Source organism: Lathyrus oleraceus, chromosome 3, assembly GCF_024323335.1.
Source record: "Lathyrus oleraceus cultivar Zhongwan6 chromosome 3, CAAS_Psat_ZW6_1.0, whole genome shotgun sequence".
Classification (NCBI taxonomy): domain Eukaryota; kingdom Viridiplantae; phylum Streptophyta; class Magnoliopsida; order Fabales; family Fabaceae; genus Lathyrus; species Lathyrus oleraceus.
In genome coordinates this window covers 231707697-231727666 of record NC_066581.1, presented here as the reverse complement: position 1 = coordinate 231727666, position 19970 = coordinate 231707697, and the positions used below count along the sequence as shown (strand labels likewise).

The window sequence follows — 19970 nt, the reverse complement described above, 5'->3', positions numbered from 1 at the left end:
AGTTCCCTCTACTTTTGTTCACGGGCCACTTTCCATTCGCCTTCTTATTTCTCTCATTAAATTGGGCTTGGAAAGAGATATCTGCCTTTTCCTTATCAATATTTCTTTCCTCCATTCTTTATTCATGTGCTTCAAGAGAGCTTTGTAACTCTTTTTTTCTCATCGACGCAAGATCCTTCTATTCCTCAATCGCAACCAGGGATGTAAATTTGCATTAGTTAACGGGGATCCCTGTTGGGATTATCGGTTTGAAGCTCTGAAGTCGGGGAATTTCCCCCAAGGGGAAGGGGACGAAGAGAAAAGTTTTCCCAATGACACTTTGGGGCGGGGATCGAGGAAGTACACTCTGCTCTCGCAGATTCCCGACCCCAACCAAAGTATTTAAATTTTATATATAATATATTATATAATATATTATATATTATATAATATATTATATAATATATAATTATATAATTTTGCATGTTTATTTTATAAAAAAATAATTAATATGTTAGAAAACAAAGAGTCATCAGAGGATCATTTATTTATTTTTATTTCATTGTATAATGTATTGTTTCATTACCCAATTACCTAATTCTAGAAAAGTGCACCCAATACATAAAGTGTACACACCGTCTCCTCTTCTTATTTTTTCAATTTTCTTTTTCTCCTCCATTTCTCATATCCTTTGTTCTCATCATCATCAAAACAACCAATCTCCTTTGTTCATTGTGCTTATGATAATTACTCTTCAACTTTAATATACTTCAATTAACAACCTAATTTTTATTCAATTAGTAAACTAGTGACTATGTTTTCATAACTATAAGTGTTGTTGCATTTTTATTATTATTGATTTAAGATGTGTTTTTATTATTTTAAAAAGAAAGATGTAAAATATATGTTCTTTAAAAGAAAGAAAAAATGAATAAATACTACTGTCATAGTTTTGATAAAAAAAGTATATAAATATTTTTAAGATTCCATCTTCGTGGATCTCTGATTCTCTGTGAAGATCTGTGGGGATGGGGAAAAGTATTCCTCTGTGGCGGGGATCGAGGACATGGATGGAGAAAACATTGGGGTGCGGGGCGGGGAGCAGAGAAGCATCCTTTGCACATTCCCTGTCCTGTTGACATCTCTAATCGCAATCACATAATTTTCAAATCTCGGTGTCAAAGAATGCAATATTTTCACGACAACATACTACTATGTAATCATTTTTACACAGACCTTCACTTGGTTCACCAATCTTGTGATTCTTGTTGTGAATTCATAAACTGTTTCCTTTTCTTCCAATTGAATCAACTCTAGCTGCCTCTTGTGAGTTTGTAACTTCACCACATTTTCCTTGTCAGCTCCGCCATATGTTTTCTCCAAGATTTCCCACACTTGCTTTGTGGTTGTGCTATCACCAACCTTCTCAAAGTTATCCTCATCAACACATTAATGGATATAAAATAGCGTCTTATAATCTTTCGTCTCCTCTTCCATATGCTTAGATCGTTGTGCATCTTTTGCACCTTCTATAAGTGTATTTACCCCATTATTGATCAGTTCAAGAACATCTTGATAGTCAAACGACACCTTCATTTATTTGCACCTTTCTTCGTAATTCATCACATCGAGAACTAAGAGATATGCATGGGTTTATTCATTGGAAAGAAAGGTCATTTTCGCACACTAGGTGTTCGATGAATCGAACTAGGCTCCTGAGGCTAAATGTTAGAACTTGGAACCAAATATTGGTGAATTATTGAGTGTGGAGAGTGAGAGAGTGAAAGAGTGAGAGAGAATGAGAGATTAATTAAGGGTGAAAATATGACCATTACTTAATTAGTGAGATACCCAGATGGTATATATATATAACTACATGAGATGATGTACAATTATCAAATAGAAAACTGAAAAAACTCTCAGATGTAATCAATTAACATATTATGTCAACCAATTGCACTTATCTACTAACTCAATTTTTAACTAAAAAGTTCCAGGTATAACCCGTTGACATAATATCTCAACCTGTTGCACTGACTTGAATTGTATTATTTTCTCAACAATGATCTCATTGCTTTTTTTATTTAAATAACTAACAACTAGTCTATATGTTTCTAATATTGAGCCAGTAGTTTGTCCTCTAATATAGGATAAGTTGTTCGCCTACAAATATTTGTCGTAAATTGAAACTCGCGACATACCTACTTTTCTATTGCTTTAACCTTCTTCCTAGCCATATATATTTGTCTAAATTGAAGATTATCATATTTAAACATGTCACGGTTAGTTGTGGTGAAAATGTAAGACATATAAGTTAAAGGAATGAAAAACACATGTTGTATAAGTTTCAATTGTATTTGTGAAAGTCTGTTGTTGTAGTGATGCGTTATCTTTGCATTACAATGGTTTCCACAACCCTTAATAAACCTCGACTAGCATCGATTGCGTTTTCTCAATCAAAACTTCAAAACTTTTAAAAATATCAAAACTCTTTCACAAACAAGATGAAAAAGGAACGTGGTGTAATCCACAAGTTTTCGGGAGTTGGGAAAGGAGATGTAGTTCTCGCCCTTCCGAACTCTCTTATCGTCCAAAAATACTTCAAACCAATCAAACTTTTTTCTCATCGCCGCACGATTGATCCTCAAACCCTTTTCGTAAACGGAAGGTATTTTGTGTCAAGACAATGCAAAGACAATGTTTCGTCCATTTTAACATGTTAGCAAGCTAGCGATGTTGTCTGTAAATGTTGATTTGTAAATTCACTCAACCATGATGCGAACGCTCCCTTTTCCACTTATTTTGGGTAGCAAGTAATGTTTTTCCGTCGATTGACACAAAGTAGCTTTTGCTAAAATCGACAAATAAATAAATATTTTCTATCCAAAATTACGTAGCCTTGAGTTCTCCATCGTACCAGGAGATACTTAGGAGCATGATTTTGAAATCTTGTCAGACACATTAATTAAAAAAATCCAAAAAAAAATCTCTTTTCCTTTTCGCACCCTAATAAAAAATAAACATTTTTAGTCCTATCCTTTCATTTTTTAATAACTCGAGAAGCCTAACATTTCAAGGTAACACTAATGCGCATAACTAATTAAACGGTTTCTGTTGAGTACAACTGACGTGAGGGGTGCTAATACATTCCCCCTGTGTAATCGACTCATGAATCCTGATTTGGTTGCGACGACCATAATCATTATCGTCATTTCTTGAATTTTATCAAAAAAATTCTTTTCCTTTGTAGGAATACATAAAATTCGGTGACAACTCTGTTAGTCCATTCCGGGAGCATGCAATTGAGTTTCACGAGATCATATTTCATTTTTTGAGGTACGACACATAACCGCCGGTTGTTTAGCTAGATCAACTAAAGAATTTCCATTATTATTGGGAGGAGCAAGAAACGTTGATATTCCCATAATTTGTAGAAGATCATTATGTCAATAAGAGTTTTTGTTCGTGATCTTCTTCTTATATAAATTGTATATGTTAAATGTATTTGTGGCATAACAAACATGACTCTTAAGTGATATTTATTATAGTGTTCTACAAGCCGTGTCAAATTTGTTACTGAGCTAGCATGATGATCATCTTTAGAACTCTCAACTATTATACTCTTTACATTTTAAAAGATTTAAAAATAAGGAACCATGCCCCCTTGATATTTAGTTCTTAGTTCTTTAACTCTTCGAAAGAGTATTAAGTCTGACATTTTTTTAAGTTAACAAACTAAAAGATAAAGGGTGAAAATACACCGGTTTTACTGATTAAATATGTTAAATTGTATATAAATATAGTATTTGAGAAATGATATTCCTACATCAAAATCTATACGATGAATAGTAGAATATTATAATAATATATATTTTTAAAAATAAAATATTAAAAAATATTATTTTATTTTTATTTTTAAATTAACTGATATTGATATAAAATTGTGTGATGAATCAATTTTATAACTTTATTAACCAACTTTTTACATTGTATTAACCAATTTTGATGACTGTTCAAAATTTATTTGGACAACTGAATGTTTATTAACCAATTTCATAATTTTATTAATCAATTTTTTATTTTTTATTAATCAACTTTGATATATTAATAAAAAAATTTTTTAATATCTGAATGTGTATTAACCAACTTTATTATTTTATTAATCAATTTTTTATATTTTATTAATCAACCTTATTTTATTATTTTAAAGATACTGTTCACAGATATTATTCCTATATTGTTTATTTAATGTTCATAATTATTATTTTTTAATTTAAAAAAAGATTACGCTGAACAGCGTATTATGCTTAAAAAAATACTACGGTAAACATTGTATTATGCTGTGTATATATTTGATGTACAATGTGGTGTATGAATAAATAGTATTTATAAGCACTATTGACCAAAATATTGTGACCTATAAAATTTAACTTTACTTGACCTTTTTTGAGTATTGTATAAATCTTTTTGATTGGTTGAACATGTGTGATTTGTTTTATCTTTTCTTTTGTGGTATTTATGTTTTTTTTTATGGTTTTGTCGTTTCTTTTATCAGTACATTCATTTTTTTCTTAGAATGTGCTCCGTCAAATCATTGATTTTCATTAATTTTGATTGAGTCTAATATCTTATTTTGGGTGTAGACCATTTTTAAAAATATATCGTAAAAATACTTATTAATTTAAAATGATGTGTTAACTTACTATTCTATTTGTAGTTTAATTAAATACTGTTTTTCTATTTCATATGTTTGGGGTTTAATTAATCTTTTTTATCTAATAATATTTATTATTCATATGTTAATATTATATTTTTAAAAATATTAATTTATAAATATCAATAACTTATTTACTTAATTAATATATAATATAAATAAATATTATCTTTAAAAAATGAACTCCTTAATCATTTACATACACTTAATCTATTATATGGTAGGGTAAAACTAATTTATGTTCTCACTAGCTTTAATCTTTTACAATATATTATAGCAAATTATAATAATGATTTATTTATTGAGTTTAAGAAAACCAATTGTATTAGTATACCTCCACCAAGGTCACCACCACCTTCCATCGCCACCAGTTACTATTTTTTTTTTTACTATTAATTAAGCATTTCTAAAACCCATTTCGTCTTTCTCTCTCTCTTAATTTATTCAAACCTCTCTCTCTAAAAATCATAAACATGGAGGAACGACAGCCCGAACAAGAACAACACTGCCAGGTCATCACTCTCGGAACTCATAACCCTCTCCTCCCCGGGCCCCAATCGGACGATGAAGACGACGGCGGATGCGCCTATTCAAGGGCTGTTCTCGTTGTCGACATGGTCTGGAACCTAGCCTTCGTGCTTGTCGCCGCCGCCGTCATCCTATCCACGTTCGCCGAGCGTCCCTCCACTCCTCTGAGACTTTGGCTGTGTGGCTACGCCTTGGAGTGCGTTCTCCATGTGGCTTTTGTTTACTCTGAATATCGTCGTGATTCCTTCTCTCACACTCCTTACAGGTTTATCGACTCTTCCTTTTCTCCATTTCTTAATTAGGTTACTTATTTTTTACTCACTTTTGTTTTTTATTTTTATTTTATCAATTGCTAGTATAATTTGGGTCTATGTGATGTTGTTAATCAATTACTAGTATAATTAGGGGCAGATTCTGCTGAATTTTTAATAATCATTGCCTCTTGAAATTGCTTATTGATAATTATTTATTGTGTATTGGAAGGAGCTTATGGTTCATGAAGCTTGCTCCTATTTCATTTTTCAACTACTGAGCTTAGCTTTGAAGCACTATGTTGTTAATGCCACATAACCCCCTAAAATAGTATAGTGTAGCAATGATAGAGTTTTGCACAATCCTTTTAACTCTATCACTGCTACTACGCCATTCCGCTATAGTTTGCTATTGACAAGATAAGGAACCAACAGAGACACACGCACTTGACATGGTGTAATGAGTTGAGTATTATATGGCTAGAGAAATTTGGAGATACTCTACACCTTAACACTTTCTTTTTATTTCGTGTTGAGGACTGTGTGATTGATGTTCAGGCCTTCATGGTGTTATATGAGATGAATGATATTTTTCTAGTGTGTGATTGTGGTTTCTTTGATAGAACTCTATGTTTGGCGGATTATTGAGCTTTTGTTTCACTCTGGTCTTTATTGTTTTTTCAGCATTGCGAAGAAGTTAGAGCCTATGAACACACTGGCATCATCTGTTTGGTGGGTTTTTGGATTTTATTGGATTGTTGTTGGTGGCCAACCACTTCTTGAAGATTCTCCGCGTCTCTACTGGTAATAACCTTAGTTTGTATATGTGTTTTTCCATTTTCATTTTTTGGGACTGTTTGGCAGGTATTAAATGTTGTCATCAATGCCAATGAAGAGTAGTCAAAGTAGTGCAATTTTTTTATACTGATTAATCTTCTTCGTCTTAGTGCAACACAACAGTTTAAAAATGCAAAGATAATTTTATCTTCTCCAGAGTTCCGTAACCAAGCAAAGTATTATACTTAAGAAGTCATAAATGGGATAATTGTAGCTATGTTATTAAACTCGGCCGTTATCTCGGCACGGAACGGTAAAACCAAAAAACCCGCGTCAGCCGTGCCGTTCGGTCACAGATGGGTTACTCGGCTGGAACGACCTCGATAATGAGATTGGATTCGGAACGACTCCGTCCATTTTCAGCCGTATATGATATTACCCTTAAATGTTCAAGGATAACAAAGTTATTTTATTGAATTTTATTAGCATTTGGAAGTATGTTGCTCAAGACTTATGGTTTTTATTTCTAAATATAAATACTTAATGAATTTTGATTAGTTATTTTAGTTTTTAACAATTACGTGTTCATTCACGTTAACTGTATTAGTGTCAGCGTCACTAAAATATCAGCCGTTCCGTTCCCCCGCTCCCGTTCCGTTTCTCTTTTTGGAGATGGCTACACCATGCCTCTATCCGAGATTGATAACATAGAAATGTAGAATGTTTTTCCATTGTCTACCCATAATTAGTCACTGTTGATGTGTTATTTTAAGAGGGTCTGATGCTCTGGTTTAGGTCTGACCCTTCTCCAGACCTTGCAATGATGAAGAAAGCTTTAGCATTGTGATGTCCTTTTATTTATTTATTAAGAAGGATAAGTTAGTAACTATGCTCATATTTTTTGTTCTGTCTTTAATTTCTTTCGATTGTTGTGTTAGAATTGAGGTGAAGTTGTGCAAGGTCCTTTCCTTCCTCAGGAAATCATAATCATTTCTCAATTCTCACAAAATTGCCGGCTAATTTACATGTCTTTCTGTTATAGCTATTTCAACCTTGAATCTGGATAAAATACAAAGTCTACTGATTTAACTGAAGAACTCTGTTGAATAGTTTGACTCCTGGTTAGGACTAACAAGCTTCATATGTTGAGATCTTGATCTAAAACTTGAACTGTAATTCAGAGTTGCCTTTTCCATGATATGGTGCATAGGAAAGCCCTGGTTGAAAATGCTTGTATTTCTTGGCCGAGATAAATTTTGCCAAAGTAGGTTAAGGTAGAATTGTGATTACTGTGACTGTTTCCAATAAGACCTGTAAAGCTTGGCTTGAGTTTATTAGAATTTGACCTCTTGTTGAACCTAGGGGTTCAGAGTCTGAATTTCATACTAAGGCTCTGTCAAAAGGCTGAGCTCAACCCAGAATCGATAAATATACTTTGTTTGTATTTTACTAATTCATTACTTGTTTATTTCATCCCAACCTAAAAATCTTATTTAACATAATTATTTTCTTGTATTTGTCTGACAATTCTTGGATCTCTCAAACGCTTAATGATGTTATTAACTTATTATCACATTCTTGCAGGTTAACAGTGGTCTTTCTAGCCTTTGACGTATTTTTTATCATCTTTTGCATTGGGATGGCATGTATAGTTTTCTTTGCTCTCTTCTGCATCATCCCAATAATAGCGTTAGCTTATGCGTTAAGAATCAGAGAAGGTGCTTCAGAAGATGATATCAGGTCACTTCCTATGTATAGGTTTAGTCAGTCAAATGTAATGGTTATGGTTGATGACGACAACAACAAGCAACTTGTTAAAGCAAGAATCGGTTCATACAATCAAAGTCATATCAGTGAACTATCTCTTCATCCCGATGATTCTGTAAGTACAAACTGTGTCTTCTCTTAGCTCTCATTCCACAATTCGTCAATTCATAACCCATCTAGTCCAACCATATATAGATCCAATCTATATATGAAACTACTGAAAGAGAGACTAACTACTTCTGATTATGCTGCAGGAATGTTGTATCTGCCTAAGTACATACGTTGACGGAACAGAACTTTACCGCCTTCCCTGTACCCACCATTTTCACTGTGGGTGCATCAGCCGCTGGCTTCGGACAAAAGCAACTTGCCCGCTCTGCAAATTTAATATTCGAAGAGCCGACACATTGGTTTAACATTCTGTTGATAAAGACTAGACGGCACCGAGGTTAAGTATTGCTTGAGAGGTACATGACAGTGGAGAACCAAAATATTTGCTAATCTGCTGACTAGTGTTGGTATATATATATAAGTAGAAAAAGAAAAAAAAGAAATGATCCACCATTTCATCTTAGGATTTTAGTTTCCATAAAGGTATTTTAACTTTTGAATATTCTTAAGTTAGTTTATGACGGGGTATATGTATGTATATATTGTGGGCCAGTCAAAGGGTCTCCCCCATAATTTGTACTTATAAGGCTATTACAAAATCAATTTTCTGTACAGTATTTTCTTTTAGCACTTTATCCACCTCCAATCACAAGTACAAATTTGTATCCTTACACCAAAAAACTCAAATATCAAATTGAAATGTAAAAAGACTTTGAAATAATTTATAAAAAAAGGGACTTTTTGGGGTACTCTCTGAGAATATACTTATCCACTTGACTGTAATTTATGAACCAGAGTCAACAAAAAGGCTACACTATGCTCATTGTTTTCAGATGCATAGCCATATACTATTACTTTTAGGACCAGCAATGAGATCAAATTAAAATGATGGTTTAGTCGTAATGATATTATAAAAATTATGTTTTTTTTTTAAAAGTCAATAATAATTTGTGTATAATTATTACTTTTTAAAATAAAAAACTACTTAATCTTTCTTGTTATGTAAATAAAAGTTGGTTTAAATATATATATTATTTTGATTTTAGTCCTGTGAAAATAATAATTTATATCTTTTTTTTTTTAAAATTAACTAAAATTCATTGACATCAAAATTTTGTTGATGTGGCACTAATTAGTTGAATTAATGTTGTTAATGGTGTGTTTTATATTTTTTAAAATATTTTTTAGAACTAAAATATATATCATAGAAGAAAATTTTACCAAGTATTAACATAAGAGTCGCTTTTGACTGCATAAAACTTAAAATAAAAATACAAACAATACAAACAACCATTCAAAATTATAAACTCGACAGCCTCTTATTAGGTTATTATACAACATTATTAAGAATATTAATCAAACTTAAAAAAGTAAATTGCGTATCATTTTTAGGAATAATAATTAAAACAAAGTTTGAATCTTTGGTCAAAGAAAATCAATGTCCTTGAATTACTATAATAGAATTACTATCATTCCTTTAATATATGAGTATTAGGAATGTGATTAATTTTGTAAAAAAAACAGGAATATGACTCACTCAAGTTAATAGTAATGATTAATTTTGTAAAAAAACAGGAATGTGACTAACTCAAGTTAATAGTAATGAATTCACCACTTATATGCATTACTTTTTGAAATTATCCATATAATTTGTAATATATTTTTGTATAAAAAAGATGTATCTAAAATAAAAAGGGACAAACAAATCTCACATACATTCTTTGATTCATTAATGTTTCTAGTCGAGTTTGAGGGCAATGTGCTGAGCACAAAACTATAAAAATGGTAGGAAAAACATGGAACATGAGTACATACTCAGTTCATTTATTCATACAGACATCAGAAAACACAATCCATTGATTTGTTTCATTCTTTTTGAACATAACTACAGAGAACATGTTCCCAAGCATTTAAAACCACTGCAAAATCAGTTCAATTAAATATCCAAATATATTAAACCTTGAATTTCAAATCAACCCATTGATAATACAAACCAAGACTAGATGTCAAAACCTAGTAATGATAATGACAAAGGTTGTGCTACAAACAATCACAAAATCTCACTAGTTAATTTAGTGTTAGAAAAGGAAGGATAGTTGTCTAAATTTGAAAAAATATAACAAGACACTGAGATCATGCTAATACTACTCATTCCACTCTTCAATTTTCTTTTAATAAAATGATAGAATTTGCTATTAGCTAATTTGTTTTCAACACTTAACCTGCAACAAACAACACAACACAGAACAAGATTCCCAAACAACCTAAACCAACATAGCACTAAAACTTCGAATTTAAGACGTTTCTTGTGTCAACATATGTAGTTACATTAAATCGCCTCTATGCTTCCGTGTCAGTGTCGGGTGTCAGCTTCCTGTATATGCTTCATAGACTTAACACTTCAAAATGGGACTAATTAAAATATCCAAACACATCAACCATGACATGATTCCAAACCATACACCATTGACACGTCCACACCATAAACATTTTGAAAAAATTGAAGAGTTGAATGTATTTCCATATGTTGGTGCTGCATAAGTGTCGGACACTAACGCTTGTTGAACACTGGATACATGAATGTATTTTCCTATGTTGGTGCTGCGGAAGTGTCAGAACACCGAACACCCTTTAATAAGAAGTGTTGATGCTACATAGATTTCAAATCAAACCCCCTATTTCAACCTTAACCAAACAGAAGGCATATACAATATATAAACTAAAAATCTTGATTGAAAATGAACAAAATTGTCAAAATACACCAGAAAAAATGTTGACAACAAGGGCAGAGTCGAACAATAGAAAATCAGAATGAAACCTGCAAACAGATATTAAACACCTTCCAATTTCTTCATCTTGGAAGGTGGCCAATTCCCCTTCTTCCTCAACCTCCTCTTTTGAACAAGCCTCTTTCTCTTCAACCTTATCTTCTTGGCAAGCTTCATCTTCAACATCCGCTCTTCCCTCTCCTTCAATTTTGATTCTAATGGAAGCTTATCTACAGAAACAACATCACTCTCTTTCTTGCTCTCACTTTCTTCTACTCCATCTGCAACATTAGAATCCGCACCAGCAGCAGCGGATGCAATAAAAATTGAATTTTTTCTCGGTTTCTGAACAATGGGTGTCAAGATTCGAAATCCCTTCAAACAGTTGGTGGGCAGACCGATTCGTACTCTAGAAACTGACACACAATAAGTTCGAGAAAATTAAGATTACAGAAACAACAAAAACAATAATAATAACAACATGAGAATGTACTTGGGAGAAATTAAGGAGAAGAGAGTGAATAATACTTACTAGGGTTTGCTGTGGGATGAGGGAAAAGGGAGGAAGAAGAGGTAACAGGGGTGGTTGTGAAGGAATTGAAGCAGAGAAGTGCCATAGTGTTTGGTTTTTTATATTTCTTTTTCAAATGAAGAATTGGTTTATATGATGTTATGTTAAGGATAAGAAAGGCACATCAGAAGTGTCTTCTTCCATGCTCACCACTCACCGTCGCTCTTGAAGTAATGTTACCTATATTGAGATTAAAAGTTTTTTTTTTATAGTAAAATTGTCTCCTAAAAATTATCTAATTTGAATAATTCATAGTTTTTAAGAAAATGATTACACGAGGAAATTTTGATGATAAAACTAATATCAGTTAATAAATAGAAGTATGATACTGGAAAAATAATAAAAAATGATGCATTTGTATTGCAAAAGGACAATTATTTTGAGCCAGAAAAAAATATAAATAAGTCACTTTTTATGAGACGGAGAGAGTATTATTTAACATAAATTCAATTGGGAATGTTAAGTTGCATCCATTAGTAGGGATATATGTCGGGATTCTCTATTTGGGATTCTAAAAATGGAAAAAAAAATTCTCCGCAACAACGGGGAGAAGTCCGAAGTCATAGGTATCAGATGAATTCAAAGGTCTCAAGTCACCGGTCCCAAAACAAAGGTCAATATCCTAATTCTAAGTCCATAACTCCACAATGATGACAAGGATAGTAACCACAAGTCCATGAATTAGGTGAAACAGATTCCTTTTTAGGTTTTTTTTCTTTTTATTAGTGTCTTCTTTGCAATGATATCAAAAGAAAGGTCCAAATGGACAAAGAAAAAAATAATATAATCACACACAATATGATATGAAATGTTAAACATAAAGTATAAAGTAAATGACATAAAATAAAAGTATAAAGTAAATGACATTGAAATAGAAGTCAATACAAGTGAAGAGTTAGTAAAGGATGTTAGTGAAGATGAAAAGATGTTTTTGGTCATTTTTTGAAGAGCACTTAACTATTCATTCCCAAGCATGAAAATGTGAACCTATACATCATTTATAAGAAGGGCTCCAACTTAGATAAAATCAACAAGTATGCCACTAGCTCTCACAAATGGAAAAGGGGCAACATTTTCACACAATACCATGAGGAATATGAGACTTATAATCTCACTTGTAAAAATGTCTTTGCTTTTGGGACAAATTTAGCGATATGTAAAACAATCGTAATTGGACTTATGTAGAAGTTACAACTATCTGAGACCGATCAATAATAATGTTTGTGTTAATACATACTAGAGAAATGATATATAAATCATTCTCCTAAAGTCATGCCACAGAAAAAAAGAAAGGGGATGGTCAAGCACCAAGGCTAGGAGGAAGGTCCATTACTTCAATCCACACTTCATGACACTTAGGACAAACTTATGCATCAATCTAAAGTACCTTAAATGATCCATGATCACTTATAAGGTAGACTTAAAATGATGAAAATTCATCAAACACCAATCCACGCATCATGAACAAGATGGGCACAAGCCATCCAATTGATCAAAGGGAAAAGAAGAAGATGAAGAAGAAGGAATCAAGAGAAGTAACAATCAAATTGGATCAAAAGTTTAATCAAGTCATCATCAAAATCAATCATCCATTTTGGTGGATTAGGGTTTTCACCCCATCAACACCCAAGATCCATTGAGTTTGATGAGACTTGAAGTCCAAACCATCATGATCCAAGGCCAACAGAAGTTCACAAGGTGACACAAATATAAAATGCAATTAAATAAAATAAAAATGCATCAAAGGTATTTTTAAATAGAAATAAAAGAGAAAATCCATAAAGTCCTTCAAAACACCAAATAAATGGCCAAGAAAATTATGGAAGGTTGGAAATAAAATAAGAAACATATAATAAAAAATTTCAGAATTTTAAAATGCAGAAAAGTAATTTTTAACCAGTTAAAATAAAGGAGAAAAGAGAAATTTCATGAAAATTAGAAAATCAGTGAAATAAAATGTGTAAAAATAAAAATCAGATAAAGAAAAATAAAAGAGAATTTTAGAAATTATTTTCTGATTTTTTGGATAAAAAATGAAATTACTATGAATTTTTAAAGAAAAAGCAATTAAAAATAATAAAAGAAAAAGAATTAAAATCAGAAAAAACACTGAGCGTTGGATCACGCCTCATTAATTGATGTGGCAGATCCAACACTCCAAAGGTTAAGATGCATGGTGGAACACGCTGCATGCCAAACACATGATCCAACTTAAATCCAACCAATCAAAACATTTCAATTTGCCAACGTGTCTGATTCAAACTCAGACAACCTGAGAAAGCTCTGGTCGTCTTCTCCGGTGAGCTCTCACTGGAGTTTCATCGTTTGGTAAATTCAAGACACAGGACCACCACCATTGTGATCTTCTTCTCATCCCGAATTCAATCTTATACTCCAAATTCATTTATGTGAACTAAGCAAAGAGAATTTCAAAGAAGTTTCAGAAACAAGCAAGCCACGGAAAATAAAACTAAATGATGAACACGATCAATTAGCATCAGATAAGTTAGGAGAAAGCATCAGAGAGTGAAGGACTACATTGTGGTAACTTGTTTGAGTTTAAATGATGCTCAAAACTACCTTGTCTAGATGGTGATCAGAAGTTGATGAAGCTTGATCTCGTTATAGCACTTCAGGAGGTCTCAGAGCTTGAGAATTGTTGCAAAAGTTTCAGAGAGTGCCGAAGGTGCTAATGGAATCAAGAAATTAGATTGAAACAAGTTGAAACTTAAAACACGATAGTTGAATTTTTCAGGAAAAATTTCAAGTTGCAGCAGGGGTTTCTTGGCTCTCCAAAGCTTGCAAATGAAGGCAATAACTTCCTCTATTTATAGGGAATGTGTTTAGTGATTTCTTCAGTTTCAAGTCACCATGTTTAACTCAATAGGGCATAAAGAGTGTAGAGAAAATTTGTAAAAGGTATTAAAATTGGTTTTCCAGACGGGAACTGGGCTTTGAAATGATTTTCCAGACGGGAACTGGACTTTGAAAAGACTTGCCATACGGGAACTGAATTTCGAAATGGTTTGCCAAACAGGAACTGGACTTTGATATGTTCTTCCAGACAGGAATTAAACATTGCAATGATTTTTCAGACGAGAACTGGGCTTTGAATTACATGTCAGACGAGAACTGACTACACATTAATATTAATACCAATTGGTCTGATTTCGACTTTTATATAAAATGTCCATTATTTTTCAAAAACATTACACAACACACATATGTGCCAGACCAAATGGCGCTACCTCTTGAACTTAACACATAAGCGCCAAATGGATTGGCAGTACTAGGAGCAGAAGCCAATCCAATTGGCGCCTCCTCTTTAAATTAAAGAACAATCACCAATTGAATTGACACAAAAAATTTAAATGCGGGATAATTTGGAAAATTATCTGAAATGTGGATTATTTTTGAAAAACTGAGTTATTTGGGTAAAAAATTCGCAAAGAGGAGGCACCGCTGGTAATAATTGACGCATTCACTCAAAAAAGCACATAGGCGCCACACACATTGGCGCATGAACCACTAATGCGTCAATGGGCCTGACACATTTGTTGTAGGTCAAAAAGGAGGCGTCAATGAGTCTAACGCCTATGTGTATTGTCTTATTTATTTATTTAGTTAATTAGATTAACAACATAATAACAACAATAATAATAATAATTGTGAAATAAAAAATTAAATATTAATATTATTTAATTAAAATAGAATTACATGCGAGAAAATTTTATACACATATTTTAATAATCCGCTTGATCATAACGACCATCGGATCCACACCCCGGTTAGCAAAGGACAGGGCCGGGTGTCGAACCGGTGGCCGTTATGACAAGCGAATCGTTAAAATTTATGTACAAATTTTTTCCGCATGTAATTCTATTTTAATTAAATAATATTAATATTTAATTTTTTTATTTTACAATTATTTTTAATAATATTATTTAATTAATTTAATTAACAAAATAAAAAAAGCTAATACGCATAGGCAACAAACCTATTGGCACCTCCTCTTTGGCCTACAACACATGTGTAGGGTGCATTGGTGCATTAGTGGTGCATGTCCCTGTATGTGTGGCGCCTATATGTTTTTTGAGTGCACGGACCATTACCAATGACGCGTCCTCTTTATTGTGCAATTTTTTTGTTTTAAACATGAGTATTTTGGTTAATTATGAGGAAAAAATTTTATTGTGGTATTTTGATTGAAAAACTTGCTTATTTAAAAAAATTATATAGAGAAAAATACTTAACCTCGTCACAAGAACATCACATTGGGTAATGAATTTGAAACCTTGCTTACGAAGCATTGCTATTTTATAGAAATGCTCATCCATTCTATGGGGTGCGCCTGACACCTGTGATAATCCAAAAATACCCTTATTAGTGTCTGAAGATGCATCTCATGACGCACTTAAAATTCTCATAATTTCATCCACACACCCCATTTTATCAAAATATGATATAAAGATGTATCTCCGTAAATTTTCTGGGGTGAATTTGGAGATGCATCTCCGTAAAACCCCCTTAATTCATTTTAAGCCATTGGAAACATATTTATTGCACATGGCAAGGGATATTTCAAAGATACATCTCCAGAATCCCCCAGAATGCTTTCTAGGCGATAACATTATCCTAACTTTGACATTTTTTTGTGTGCAACTTAAATTTTAGGCCATAAATTAAAAAAACACATACATTAATTGATTCATACGTACTACAAATACATAAAACAAGTCATACATTAATTAAATTAAATTCAAAATGTATCGGCTATACATAACTTGTTTTGAAAATATAAAAAATAATACAAATAAACATAAACTACTGAGTATGTCTAACCCCATGGCTTCTCCTCCTCCTGTACTGCAAAGCATTTCGTGTCTCGACCATAATATTTTCTACGAGGACCAACTTGGGAATGTCTTCCTAAAAAAGTCCAACCTCTATGCTTGATCCCGCCATATCCGCAATACGCTGACAAACCAAAATCACGTCTTGGGTCTAGTAATCCCTAGTTGTGTGTCTTAGGATCGATCATTCGAGGATTCAAGGAATGTGAGACTCCAAGGGTCCTCTTATTTTCTCTTTTGTTAAGAAAAAGATTTTAATAGTACACTTAATTAGGAAAAGACTTGAATTGTATCGAGTTATTAAGAAAGAGGTTTGAATTTACGTTGCGGAAAGAATTGTAAAAATTGTTTTGAAATGGTTTGAAATTGATGAGAGAGTGACAAAGTACCGCATCTAGAAAATGTAGATGTGTCTTTGTGTGCATTTTACACAAAGAGCTATACAGATAAGCCAAACAAGCGTACCCCCAACTATAACTTCTTAGTTTATCTACATGTTTTAATAAGGGTAAATACATAACATGCATACTAGAACCACTATCTTCGGGAAATAAAATTAAACCAATTAAAAGCATAATATAACACCTAGTTTTTATATTCGAGTTTTTTCGGTAGAATTTTCATCTAACTGTAAATTGTTGCAATATACCTTAAGGCGTGAAAGGATACCTTGACCTCTCGAGTTGTCATCTAACAAGTCGACACCCAAGAGTTCCATGCAAATCGAATTTGCATAGTTAGTTTTTCCATTTACCGCCTTACCCTCGATAGGAAGCCCCAATAACATGTACATATCTTCTAGCAAAGAATTGTCACGGTTTTTACGGGCACTTAAGACATACGCATCAGAGACTGTTGCAATTATGGAGATATTGCCATCATTTACGCCAAACAGAACTTGTATTTGTGGAAATAGAATATTTCACCAACTCTTTTGGACGTTTCAACCATGTATCAAAGGTTTCGCATTTCGCAAATCTATTATTCAGATTGATGGAACATGGTTATACGGAAAATACAAGGGCACCTTGCTTATGGTTGTTTCACAAGACGACAATAATAATGTCTTTCCTATTGTCTTTGCTCTGGTGGAAGGTGAAACCGTTGGTGGTTGGGGTTTCTTTCTTAGTCATCTCAGAACACGTCTCGCTCCACAAGCCAATCTCTGTTTGATTTCAAACATACATGTTGCTACTGAGAGTGCTTACAATAACCATGATAACGGATGGCATAATTCTCCTTCTACCCATGTCTATTAGATTAGACATATCGCACAAAACTTCATGTGTGCAATCAAAGACAAGAACCTTTGCAAAAAAGTGATGAATGCAGGGTATGCTCTAACTCAATTGTCATTTCAGCACTACCGTGACGAAATTAGATTGTCAAATGCATATGCAGGAAGGTGGGTGGATAACATATCATTGGAGCAGTGGACAAGGGCATTTGACGGAGGATGTCGATGGGGCCACAAGACAACAAACCTTATGGAATGCATGAATGACGTCTTCAAAGGCATTAGAAATCTACCAATAACCGCATTGGTGAGAACAACCTATTTTAGGTTGGCATCGACCTTCGCAACCAGAGGCGAAAGATGGAGTGCAGTGTTAATGTCGGGTCAATTATTCAATGAATGTTGCATGAAAGTGATGAAAGAGGAAACTGTCAAAGTTAGCACACATGCGGTTACAATGTTTGACCATCACAGGAAACTTCGTGTACAGGAAATAATGGACCACAATGAGGGGAGGCCAAATTTATCCTATGCTATCAGATTAAACAGAAGTTGGTGCGACTGTGGCAAGTTTCAGGCCTTTTCTGTACCTTGATCCCATGTCATTGTCGCATGCGCACATACTCGCCAGGATGTTTACGGTCATCTATCTGATGTTTACAAGGCCATTAACCTCATGAATGTCTACAACGAAAGCTTTGTAATGCTAGTAATGGAGGAATATTAGCCTCTATATCAAGAGGACATAGTATGGCACAACGATGAGATGCGAAGAAAGAAAAAATGATGGCCAAACAACACACGTATTAGAACAAAAATGGATATGATTGATAAAATGATAAGATTATATAATATATGTCATCAACCCGAACACAATCGGAAAAATTGTCCCAATCTCAGAGCAACCTCTACACCATAATTTAGTTTCTCCTTTCAATTTTTATAACCTTTGATTTTGATATATTAATAACTTTTTGTTACAAGAATGTTAACAACAAACATCACCCCAACTTAAACACACTTAAAAACAAGAACATTTTCCAACAAGAAACCAGATATCACAAAACGAACATTAGTGACAGGTCTAAATAAACAACACATACAACAGATATCAAAACAAATAAAAATACTTAACCATAATATTTAAACACAATATTTTTAACTAATTACAACAATCAAACTGATATCATTTGGTCCAAACATCATTTTACTCGCATCCTTATCATTTTTAACTCGCACCCACCCACGCACGGCATCATGTCTCTCAATACTTCTAATTTTTTTGCCTTCAGGTATGTCTTCGCCTAACCAACGAATCAACTCCCTTTGTATTTTCTCGAAACTACAGATGTTCTAGAAGAGCATCTCCATCGGAGGTTTGTCTATCGAATAAATCATTTTCCCATTGCGCCAACGAAGATGAACCATGTTTGCAATATAATGAGAAGAGATGGGGAAAAATAAATCACACCACACCTCTATTTATACTAAAAATTACACAACACACATAGGTGTCAGACCAATTTGCGTCACCTCTTAAACTTAACACATAGGCGCCAATTGGATTGGCAGCACTAGGTACAGAAGTTAATCCAATTGGCACCTCCTCTTTAAATTAGAGAGTATTCGCCAATTGGTCTAGCATCAATGCTTTGACGTGTGTGTTTTTTTAAAGTGGGATAGTTTGGAAAATTATTTGAAATGGGTTATTTTAGGATATTTTTTTAAAAGCTAGGTTATTTGGATAAAAAATTCCCTCTTTGCTACGCAATTTTTTATTTAAAACATGAGTATTTTGGTTAATTGTGGGGAAAGAAAGTTATTGTGCTATTTTAATTGAAATTTTTGGTTATTACAAAAAGAAAAATACAATATGGCTGAAGAGATAATACATTTTATGAAAAATAAAGGTCATTTTTTTCCACCCTTATGATATGACTCACACTTCTGAAAATCCAAAATTTTCCTCGGGTATTTTCGGAGATGCATCTCCGGACGTACCTTAAATCTTTTCATCCTTCGTAAATCAAGTAATCACCCCATTTTTGACAAAAATTGATCCAGAGATGTATCTGCGAATATTTATGTGATGAATTTGAAGATGTATCTTCGAAAACGCCTATTTCGAATGTACATCTCCGAAAACTTATTTGCATGCATCTTGGACAAAAACATTGTTCTAAGTTTGTATTTTTTAATCCAAATTTATTTTATTTCTATTAACAGTGTCATAATTTGATTCAAACATTAATAAACATGAACATCATAGAACAATGTAATACATAATATTACAAACATTGTTATCAAAGTATGAAAAATAATACTAAAACATCCCAAAATACTTATAAAAGCATAATCTACTGCGTATACCTAATCCTAACCCCTGACTCCTCCTTTGCCACTGTTAACCCAAG

At 33.0% G+C, this 19970-nt stretch overlaps 2 protein-coding genes across 2 annotated transcripts; one reads left to right on the top strand and one right to left on the bottom strand.

Moving 5' to 3' along the window:
* The first annotated feature begins 5041 nt into the window (after positions 1-5041).
* Positions 5042-8990, top strand: LOC127126506 (E3 ubiquitin-protein ligase At1g12760-like). Its single transcript, NM_001427576.1, has 4 exons — positions 5042-5486; positions 6157-6276; positions 7834-8131; positions 8271-8990. The coding sequence occupies exons 1-4, from the start codon at positions 5167-5169 to the stop codon at positions 8430-8432; spliced, it is 900 nt and encodes a 299-aa protein (NP_001414505.1). The 5' UTR covers positions 5042-5166; the 3' UTR covers positions 8433-8990.
* Positions 8991-10265: 1275 nt separating this feature from the next.
* LOC127126505 (50S ribosomal protein 5, chloroplastic) lies at positions 10266-11616 on the bottom strand. Its single transcript, NM_001427575.1, has 2 exons — positions 11428-11616; positions 10266-11311 (listed from the first exon to the last, which is right to left on the bottom strand). Exons 1-2 carry the CDS (start codon positions 11510-11512, stop codon positions 10959-10961), a joined length of 438 nt encoding a protein of 145 aa, NP_001414504.1. The 5' UTR covers positions 11513-11616; the 3' UTR covers positions 10266-10958.
* Between the last annotated feature and the right edge of the window lie 8354 nt (positions 11617-19970).

What these genes read in the sequence shown, in the direction of transcription:
- LOC127126505 (NM_001427575.1), bottom strand. Translation starts at nt 11,512, where the DNA reads ATGGCACTTCTCTGCTTCAATTCCTTCACAACCACCCCTGTTACCTCT. An exon ending in TCATCCCACAGCAAACCCTA is followed by an intron (nt 11,312 to 11,427) that starts GTAAGTATTATT and finishes ATTGTGTGTCAG; the next exon opens with TTTCTAGAGTACGAATCGGT.
- LOC127126506 (NM_001427576.1), top strand. Translation starts at nt 5,167, where the DNA reads ATGGAGGAACGACAGCCCGAACAAGAACAACACTGCCAGGTCATCACT. An exon ending in TTCTCTCACACTCCTTACAG is followed by an intron (nt 5,487 to 6,156) that starts GTTTATCGACTC and finishes TTGTTTTTTCAG; the next exon opens with CATTGCGAAGAAGTTAGAGC. An exon ending in CTCTTCATCCCGATGATTCT is followed by an intron (nt 8,132 to 8,270) that starts GTAAGTACAAAC and finishes ATTATGCTGCAG; the next exon opens with GAATGTTGTATCTGCCTAAG.